Raw genomic sequence first — 10,877 nt, forward strand, 5'->3', positions numbered from 1 at the left:
AGAGATAAAGGAGTCAAAATGTGAGGAGAGGAGAGAGAAAGAGATGAGAGAGAAAGAAGAGAGGGAAAGAAAGTAGTGAGGAGAGAGAAAGAGATGAGTGAGGAGAGAGAAAGAGTGAGGAGAGAGAGAGAGGAGTGAGGAGAGAGTAGAAAATAAAGTAGTAAAAATATTATTTTATGTTTAGGGAAGTGAATAGTGGTTCTCTAGATGTAGGGAACTACTGTTCATATTCTGTAAAATAGGGAACCTCTAGGTAATCTGATGCAGAGCTCTATTTTGACAAAATCTCTATAATCTTTCCCTATTTTACAGACAGACTCATGTTTAGATAATCTGATGTGGATGCTCTTAGCCATTAGGGGTTCTGTAAGGCCATTGACTGTAGAGATTGACTCAGGATAAAATATTGAATTTGGGAATTTGCCAACAGATATTTTAAACCAAATACAACTAAAAAGTCTTAAAATTCTGGTTTGCAAATTGTCAAAGATTCCACAGGATTGGACGCGCTTTATGGGACCAAATGTAGCCGAAGCTTGCGAAGAAGGTGACAACACAATTATGTTGGTTTTCACCTCCTCTCATCTCGTCTGTACTATAAAATCAGTGTCCCCAAAACCTCACGTGTGGGCTGGCACTGGCAGAGTCTTGACTGTTCAAAAGGAACTACCACGTGACTGACAGCTGTCAGTAACAAACACTCCCCTTCTCTCTCTTCCTGCGTTGACAGTCTGTCTTGTTCCACTTCTCCAATAAAAATGCGACACGTTTCTTTGTCTAGGTATAATTTCTACACGGTCCCCTTTTCTTTTGTTCCTCTTCAGCTTGTATCGACGCGTCGACCCTTCTGAGCAAAAATGAAAGGCTCACGTGCAGAGACACTATAGATCTCGCTGTAATATCATTTTTTTTTTTTATGCAGCTGCCCCCTAAAGATGAAGAAGAAGAAGAAGGGAAGAAGAAAAAAATCCCCTCGTGCTCTCTTTTTGGGAATAAGTGGTAAAAGTAGTTTATAGGCAATTGCATATGCAGGCACACAAAACACATGCAAACACACGCGCGAAGAGGTTGTACGTAAGTTAAGGTTCATGCACCTGACCTTACCAGACCAGACCACGTCCTGCTAGATGCTTTTATGTACATATTTGACCGACTCAAATTGCTTACCTCAAAATTTATAGTCCAATAAGCTAATTAAACCCATTATACATCCCCAATTGCATCTCAGTCCGTTCAATGGATCTTTTTAGTGTATGTTTTTAATAAAAGAATATATATATATCTCTGTTGGGTCAACAAAATTGTTTAAGAATCAATTAAGATGTTTACACAATTACACACAGTACGTACCCCTAATAGGATAATGCGTGGTCAACAATTCATTTCTATACGCGAAATTCCCAACCTTCATTAAGAAATTAGTACATGGTTGACTTTTCTTCCCCAACCGTGTGTGGGTTATTATTTATTAGTGCTTCTCTTTTGTGTTTTTTATGAGCTATATACCTAAAAACAACCACCTATAAATGTTGGAAAATCAAAGTAAAAAAGTTTCTTTTTTTTTTTGTTCTTCTCTCTACTTGACTATAGTGAGATGTAAAGATTAAAATGTGAATAGATTTATATTTTTTATTTAAAAAATATATAACTTTCTAGTGCAGTTGTCTATATAAATAGCAACCATGTGGAGCTCAAAGTGATCAGTGAGTTATTTGAAGTAACAGAAGAAAAGAAAACAATGGGAAGCACAGAGAGAGGACTCTACTTTGTTTTCATGAATTATGATCCTGAATTTGAGCGTCTTCAAGCTGACCGGTCAGTAATTATATCATTTTTTTGGTTTTCTTAACAGCATTTCCTCATAATGCTTCTTTCCTTTCCCCTCAAATTAAACTACAATGTTGTGTTAAGTGTTGCTCTGTAATTTTGATGAACTGACAGTACAAAGAGAGCTGCATTTGAGGTTGATATATATCTGAGTAGGAAGCACGACGAGCTGTTGGCGAACACCCTTGGAATTGGGACTTACAAGAAGGCATTGTCTCTCAAAATTGTTGATGGGTTTGCTGTGCAGATCACTGAACATCAGGTGATTTGATTAATCATTATTTATCTTTAACTGATTGAGTACTCTGTTTTTGTCTGATCTTTTGTGTCCAAAAACAGGCCAATGTGCTTAGATCTGTGAATGGTGTGAGAGTAGTGGAGAAGAATCAAGTGTTTAATTAGCACAAAGTAAGGTGAACAGATGGGTTTGTTTTACATCTGTCAAATGTGGATGCTGGTGAATTCCGAGCTAGGACGATTTGTAATTGGTTCTGCTTTAGTTTTCTCGTAATGTTATATTTCTTTGTCTGTCTCTCCGTGGTTATTTCTTTTCTCCTGTAAGAACTGAACAGTATAACAACGGCTTGCTGGTTGAGATTGTGAACTTGATGACGATAATTCTTACTCAGTTCAATATGTGCGAATGCCTCCATACGTTGTTGCATTATCTTCCCGTATTAAACTTCGGATTAAGTCTCAGCTAATCCATGAGAGTTACTAGCTGGATGGTTCCACTTAAAAAAAACACAAAAAACAAAACAGTCATTAGAGTCTAATCACCATTTATCTCTCTGTACCAGTAAAAATAGTAGAAAAAGGGAGTGAAATTCCAAACAAATATAGTAGAAATGGAAAGAAATATCAAACAAAACTTACATATCAAATGGAATTGCACATAAGATTTAATTTTCAGCAAATCTCACAAAAAAAAAAATTCAAACAAATATCTCCAAAAATAAGAAAAACAACCCAAAACATGCATACGTAAAAAAACAAAAAAGGATAATCCTGTGGCAAGGCGCAGCCTGTTTACTCTCCTTCAGAGGGGCTTCAAACCCTAGCAAACCCAATTGCATGCACATGATTAATCCATGCATGACCTTTAATTCGCTCAGGAGTACTGAAGCCCTTGAGGGAGAGTGAGCAGCCGGAGCCTTGAATAATAACCAAATCTTCTCAATTCTTTCAACTCTTATGTATATATACTTTGTATTAATTGCTCATTTAGTTGAACAAGACCTAGCCATTTTATAGATCAAAAAAGGTGAATTGATTAATGTGTGTCAATAATATTGTGGGAGATAGCTAGCTAGCTTAAACAAAAAGATCCGAATCGGTGGGGTATAGATAGATATATATACATATGTAGAGTTGGAACATTTGGTGGACAGATAAGATCCTCTTCCTTAATTATTGTTTACCCCAAATCTATACAAGAGAGTTCGTTAGGGGGAGAGGAGAGGTGATGCTTGGCAACTAAACATGTTTTGGTCTTGCTAATGGAAGAATAAAGGAACTTATTATTTGAAGCATCTCTATCTTATCTCTATATATATGTTTTTTGTACTAGCTAGCACATGTTGATATGGTCCCCTTTGGGCATTCGTTAACTCCTGCCACTTTCAGCTTCCTATTATCTTTGTGTAGAATAAACATGTTGTACCATGGGGATCCATAATTCGAATTCACTAGAGACACAACTAAGCAACAGGGATTTGAGGATAGCATTCTTGGAGAAATTTTGTATTTATATGACACGAAGATAATCATTAATAAAAGTTTCAATTAATAAAATATTAATAATTGTTCTCTACTAATCTTTATATTGTGAAAACGCTATATTATAACATTAATAATAGTTTCGAATAACCCTTTTTTCTATGAAAAATACAAGAAAATCATTTAAAAACTTATCACTCATCCGATTGCACGAATATGACTTGACAATGTTCATTCCTGAAAAGTATCTTTCAACCCATATCGTTATTATAGGCAAAATCAATGCTAACTTCAAAAATCGATACTCCAAAAGGATAAAGAGAGATGCTTATTTGTTTGCACTAACAATCTAGAACGATCACCAACTCTCTTCAACTAACTAAATCTATCATTTGTTTATCATGTGTAATGTATGTCTCTAGTTGATACTCAAGAGTCATGTACATTTCTTCAATGATAGATAGTATTATCTATCGTGTGCGTGTGTGTTCCTTTAGACCGGGTAGTAGAGACTAAGACTGAGAGTCTGGACTAGAATGGTTAAATGGGTTAGAATAGAGAAGATTTTCCCTATTTCATATTGGTTAGGTTTTTGAGGTCTCAAGGTATAACTGGTGAGAACCCATTTTCCCTTTTTTTATACAAGTAGAACTGAATTTTTTTTCCACTGCCCCCACGTTGACTTCTAAGGATACACATGCATCTTATCCGATCCATATATATATATGTAAGCTACCAATAAAGTTACGAATATATATAGCTTGCCTCACTATGATGATGGATTGATGACTAAGAAGCCCAGGGCGAGAGCACAATCAGTCAAATCACACCCGGTCCATACTGGGCCTAATAAGATAGTGTTTTGCTTTGGGCCAACCATCCTATCGCGTAGGGGTGTACACCGGCCCTCTAAACCCGGCCCGACCCAAAGCTGACGGGCAGACCCAAAATCTATCTATCTTTCATTCTTATTGATGTTTGACTACTATTTTCAATGAAGAAGTATATACATATACATATACATATATATATATATATATAGTGATTAGTCCAAACATGTGGAGAATAAACGGTTACACCAATTGGGTGGGATCACCTTATCTTGCATTTGACACCTGATATGCAATATCTATAAAAGATACACCAAATCCATACAAAAGGGGACGTCCGTACGTATGATTGTTACATGCATTTAAGCCCATAGTAATTGTATCACTTTGGAATATAATAATGAATACCATTTGTTGATTGGCAATCAAAAAACAAAAGGAGATTAGTTGGGCCTCGAGAATCAGGAGAAGCCAAATAATGTAGTAATCTACTTACTTTTATAAACCCGAATATATAAGGCATCCTATCCATATATGTATATAATACATGTGTACTTATATGCTAAATATGATTCCATTTGCACACAAGTCAACTCCCAACTTTCATGGCTGTTTCTTATCTACTAAATTAACCGAAGCTATATGTAATGGACTTATTATTCATCACTTCTTCAACATGCATGTGTACGTATAGAGTGCAACTTGGTTTGTCAGCTATATATCTATATGCCAAATTCAACAGGAACGTATAATTCCTAAAAAGACCAAATACTGAAGAGTATATTACGTGTTGATACAATTCAATAAAACTAAAGGGTAATAAGACCGGGCCTTGTAGCGAGGACCAATTGGGCTTCGGACTTGGTCCTATATAGGATAGCTTACAAATTGTCAAATTTTGTAATGGATTTTGTCCCTTGTTCAATACTGCAATACTGTCTAATCAGGCCGGCCCATGAATCTTTGGGCCATTTAGACCAGATATTGGTCACGAGCATCGCACGTGAACTGGAAAGCCGCGAAAGCTGGCTTACTGCCCATCTTTTTTATCCGATTACTTACTAACAACGACGTCGTTTTTCTTCTGAACGGAAACCCTCACCCCTCTCGTCCGTTCTCGTTCGTCTTTACGCGGAATTGAGCTTTCTTTCTCATACTCGCAGTCCGCAGCAGCCATGGGAAGCAAGGATGGAGACCCGTCGCTGGGTTACCTAACCAGGAAAGACACGGAGGTGAAGCTACCACGCCCCACACGCGTCAAGAACAAGACGCCTGCCTCAGTCCAAATTACAGCGGAACAGATCCTCCGAGAAGCTCGAGAACGTCAGGAGGCAGAAATCCGGCCGCCCAAGCAGAAAATCACTGACCCCACCGAGCTCGCCGACTATCGTCTCCGCAAGCGTAAGGAGTTCGAGGATCTAATCCGTCGTGTGCGATGGAACATCAATGTATGGATCAAGTACGCCCAGTGGGAGGAGTCCCAAAAGGACTTCAATCGTGCCCGATCCGTCTGGGAGCGTGCCCTAGAGGTCGACTACCGCAACCACACGTTATGGCTCAAGTATGCCGAAGTCGAGATGAAGAACAAGTTCATCAATCATGCCCGAAACGTCTGGGACCGTGCTGTTACTCTGCTCCCGAGGGTCGATCAGCTATGGTACAAGTATATTCACATGGAAGAAATCCTCGGCAATGTCGCTGGTGCGAGGCAGGTTTTTGAGAGATGGATGAGTTGGATGCCCGACCAGCAAGGTTGGCTTTCATACATCAAGTTCGAGCTGCGTTATAACGAGGTAGAGCGTGCTAGGCAGATTTATGAGCGTTTTGTGCAATGCCATCCAAAAGTATCTGCATATATTAGGTATGCAAAGTTTGAGATGAAGAATGGCGAGGTTGCGCGTTCAAGGAATGTTTATGAAAGAGCAGTGGAGAAGCTGGCTGATGACGAGGAGGCAGAGAACCTCTTTGTGGCCTTTGCGGAGTTTGAGGAGCGGTGCAAAGAGAGTGAGAGGGCCCGGTGTATTTACAAGTTTGCGCTGGATCACATACCCAAGGGGAGCGCGGAGGATTTATATAGGAAGTTTGTGGCTTTTGAGAAGCAATATGGAGATAAGGAGGGTATAGAGGATGCCATTGTGGGGAAGAGGAGGTTTCAGTATGAGGATGAGGTGAGGAAGAGTCCATTGAATTATGATTCCTGGTTTGACTACATTAGGTTGGAGGAGAGTGTGGGTAATAAGGATAGGATTAGGGAGATTTACGAGCGAGCTATTGCAAATGTGCCACCTGCTGAAGAGAAGCGGTACTGGCAGCGCTATATTTACTTGTGGTGAGTTTTTGTTTTGTCTAGAATTATTTGGTTCATTCCTCAAATAATCAATGGATGTTAATTTGTAACTTTCAATTGTTGATTCTAGGATTAATTATGCTCTTTATGAAGAGCTAGATGCAGGAGATGTGGAGCGCACTCGTGATGTTTACAGGTATAATACCTTGTTGGTTTGAAAGTTTTCCCTCTTCAGTAATATATATACTTTGTTGCTGTACTTTTTATGAACTTGGTTTTATATTAAATTCTGCCTCGTGACTTTCTAGGAGACTGGCATTGTAGAATATGTGGTGTTCATCTGGACTATTATGGTTGCAACTTGAGATGTGGGTGAATAAACCATCTAGCATATATTAATAAATCTTAGTGAAAGACTGGATTTGTTATCTGGTATACTGCATACTTCCACAGTGCCTCATGTAAGGGTAGGAGAAATGCAATTGCATTTGCCAGACTATGTCAACGCGTCATATTATCTGAAGCTGTAGCCAGATTCAGCTTCCCCATGGTTCTTCTACATTGTACCCTGTTCTCACACTCATAATATACACCCTGTATAACCATAATCCTCGATAGTCTTTTGTTATCTAAAGCTTTACTTCTGATTTAGTTGCCCTTTTATAATGTGACTTGTATGTGTAGAACTTTTGTTGGTTGGGTTCAAATTGAAAACATTGATATTGATGAGGGAATGTGGGTAAAATTCTTCCGGAGGATATTCATCATGTATGAACAGATTTAAGGGGGGAAATCGTCAAAGTGTTTCTTTGCCAAGCTTTGTAGTTATTATTGTATCTTTCTCCTTTGGGTTTCACCTCCTTGGCAGCCCTGAATATTTTTTTTTATTTTCAAAGAAAAAAAGTGTTTGAGTGTTTCTCACAAATGGAGGTGTAGTAAATTCTTTAGATTTTGGCTTTCTTTATTCCTTGAAATGATTAGAGTATTACGCTTTTAAGATTTTATATCTATAAGCCTTTTGGGAAGCATGTATAACTTAGGCCAAGTTTTTGACTTCAAAATGTTTTACGCTCTCTCTGCCTCCTCTCTCTTACTGACTGATAGTGTAAAATAGTTGTGTCTTTGTCTTTTATGTAGCGTACTTCTAATGAAAGGATAGGTATGTCAAACTGTAATGATTTCTTACCTCCTTTTTGTTCTGTGCCAGGGAATGTATTAAGCTGATTCCTCATAAGAAATTCTCATTTGCAAAAATATGGCTTTTAGCTGCCCAATTTGAAATACGCCAGTTAAATCTCAAGGGAGCTCGACAAATTTTAGGGAATGCAATTGGGCAGGCACCTAAGGACAAGGTAATGCGTAGGTTGATCTCTAATAATTTAATGAATTCCATCGAGGCAAGCTTTTATGTTTTGACTTTCGTATTTTGTTGCAGATTTTTAAGAAGTATATTGAGATAGAGCTAGATCTTGGTAATATTGACCGTTGCCGAAAACTTTATGAGAAATATCTAGAGTGGTCTCCGGAAAATTGCTATGCATGGAGCAAATATGCTGAACTTGAGAGATCTTTGAGTGAAACTGAGCGAGCAAGGGCTATTTTTGAGCTTGCGATAGCCCAACCAGCGTTGGACATGCCAGAGTTGCTGTGGAAGGTAAGCTATCATGAGCTTTCGTTTAAGCTTATAGAGCTTAAAATGTTCTCTTCTTGAATTTAAATGGCCTTCCTTTTCTCACTCTTTTGGGTATTTAAATAGTATTATTTGCCTCTTGACCTTTGGTTTCATCATTCATGGTACACCTGGGGAGGAAGTTTAATTATTCTCAAGTTAATGACTCTTGTAAGTCTTTCGTGCCAATGGGCCTTATTTATTTTTGCATAACATTTTGCTGTGCATCGTTCAAAAGCATGAGGGAGGAATAGTGTGTTTTTTGAACTGAAGGGCATACTTTCTCTTTATTGTTTGGATGATTAATTATGTTCCTTTAAAAGTACCTAGACTGCTATTGTTGATAGTTTTTTTGATTCTTGAACAAATTTTGTTAATGCATTGCTTATTTATTAGTGTCTGAAAATCAAGAACTTATAAATTTGTATCTTGATTTGGACAACAGGCATACATCGACTTTGAAATATCAGAAGGTGAATTTGATAGAACTAGGGAGCTCTATGAGAGACTTCTAGATAGAACAAAACACTTGAAGGTGTGGATAAGTTATGCAAAATTTGAGGCAACATCCTTGGACGACAATGGTGGTGATGTGCAAAAGCAGCAGTGTATTGAGCGTGCAAGAAGTAAGTTGTCTTTACCATTTTTTTTAGTTTTACAATGTATCTGTTATCTCTCATGATTAGATCATCCTCTCATTATTCTTTTCGCCCCTTTCGCCTTGGTTTATCAGGGGTTTTTGAGAAAGCCCTTAATTACTTTAGGACATCTGCTCCTGAACTGAAAGAAGAACGGGCGATGCTTTTGGAAGAGTGGTTGAACATGGAGAGTAATTTTGGCGATTTTGGTGATGTTAGCTTAGTCCAGCCTAAGCTGCCGAAGAAAATCAAGAAGAGAAGAAGTCTTGTTGCTGAGGATGGCTTGACTGGGTATGCAAACATTCTCACTACATCCACTTATAAACTTTTCTCTTTGGCATTAGTTGCTCATAAGAAATTAATATTTTGCAGGCAAGAGGAGTACTTTGATTATCTATTCCCAGAGGAAACTCAGACAGCAAATCTGAAGATATTGGAAGCTGCCCACCGATGGAAGAAGCAAAGGCTGTCTTCCGATGATGATGACTAGGCCCGCATAATCTGATGGTTCATTTTTGACTTGTGAATTACTTACAGACATCCTATTTAACAAAATGTAGAATGTCTTTTGTAAAACTAAAAGTTGATTTGCTGTCAAAAATAGGATTCAACAGATTTATTTCGAGTTCAACCAAAACCAACTTTTCTTCCATGGAAACTCTCTGGAAATTGGGAATTCCTCAGTATACACTTTTGTGTGCATAGTGATGTCTTTTGGTATGGTGCTTTTGATGGATGCTCTCTATTAACCTAACTGTCAGCTGATGTATATCTATACATATTTTGGAAATGCTTGAGTTATTGAAGGTAATCGTAGATCCGAAGATTCTCAAATAGGTCATACTTTCAAACTCGTGCTCGATCCGTGGACATTCAAGAGATAACCTGGCGAACTCGAACATGGCAGAAGCAATTCCTATAAATCGGTGAGCGAAATGGGAGCAGTACCGAGTTGTGGGAGCCTGGGAGGGCAAATAAGACTGCGCCTTAGATGAAGGATGGAACTTTCATTTGGTTTTCGAGTATGTTAAATTAATTAATATTTCGTCTATTTGGAAATTAAAGAGAATCGCGACGAAATAGCATACGTGGCACCACGTTATGAGTTGTCTGAACATATCGTGCCTTTTTTGGCTCTCGATATGACGAGAATTTCTGTGACTATTTTCTTCAGTGGTTTTGCTGTAATAAGAGCGAAATCAAAGGGCGTAATTTACAAAGCAGCGCCAAAATTTTCATTCCTGACGAGGACAAAAAGAGCAACAGAAAAAAGTAGAATATATCATTTTCTCTTTTGTTTTCCCTCGAGATTAAACTAATCCGATTTTGTTTTTTCTTGCATGATCCAGATCGGCTGTCAGAAATTGTATTCGTTAGCTCAGGTCAGAATTTTCTTTTACCGTTTCACTTTCTTCTGAATTGTAATTTTTTTTTTCTTATGTTTGTTTGGTTGCTGCGATTGTTTGAATGCCTGAAAGGAAAATTAATAAATAGAGCGTGAGAAAATACTTTCTGTTTGGTTGTCGAGAAAGAGAAATAAATAAATGTTTATTTGAACCTCAAGCATAAATTCCTCAATTGTGTAAAAAAGTTGTAAATGAACTTGACGTTTGCGTTCTGGTCCTGAATTGAATTGTTTGGATCTGTATTTTTTATTCTGAATTGTGATCTACACTTTGCATTTCTGTGCTGCTTGCTCTTGAAGGAGTTTCAGAATCTTATGATAGGGAAAGCTGGATTTCTGATTTGGGTTACTAAATTCTTTATCCTTTGTTGAATCTAATCAGTGATTCCATTTTTATCTCTAGAATGCTATATTAGTGGCTTACTGCTTCAGACATAGGTTAGTGAACGAAAAGGAGTGAATGAGAACGAGAGGAAAGAAAAGGAAAGGAAAGGAAAGAGAG

At 37.9% G+C, this 10,877-nt stretch overlaps 2 protein-coding genes across 2 annotated transcripts; both read left to right on the forward strand.

Annotated features, from left to right (window-relative positions):
• The first annotated feature begins 743 nt into the window (after positions 1-743).
• On the forward strand, positions 744-2,463 carry LOC120017241 (subtilisin-like protease SBT2.6). The gene is made up of 5 exons (XM_038870402.1): positions 744-781; positions 923-999; positions 1,662-1,815; positions 1,942-2,089; positions 2,167-2,463. The coding sequence occupies exons 1-5, from the start codon at positions 759-761 to the stop codon at positions 2,227-2,229; spliced, it is 465 nt and encodes a 154-aa protein (XP_038726330.1). The 5' UTR covers positions 744-758; the 3' UTR covers positions 2,230-2,463.
• A 3,034-nt stretch (positions 2,464-5,497) lies between these two features.
• Positions 5,498-9,672, forward strand: LOC120016279 (crooked neck-like protein 1). Its single transcript, XM_038868969.1, has 7 exons — positions 5,498-6,705; positions 6,794-6,859; positions 7,871-8,015; positions 8,099-8,317; positions 8,778-8,958; positions 9,066-9,261; positions 9,343-9,672. The coding sequence occupies exons 1-7, from the start codon at positions 5,552-5,554 to the stop codon at positions 9,458-9,460; spliced, it is 2,079 nt and encodes a 692-aa protein (XP_038724897.1). The 5' UTR covers positions 5,498-5,551; the 3' UTR covers positions 9,461-9,672.
• Positions 9,673-10,877: the final 1,205 nt, after the last annotated feature.

This window comes from Tripterygium wilfordii, chromosome 15, assembly GCF_013401445.1.
Source record: "Tripterygium wilfordii isolate XIE 37 chromosome 15, ASM1340144v1, whole genome shotgun sequence".
NCBI classification, from domain to species: domain Eukaryota; kingdom Viridiplantae; phylum Streptophyta; class Magnoliopsida; order Celastrales; family Celastraceae; genus Tripterygium; species Tripterygium wilfordii.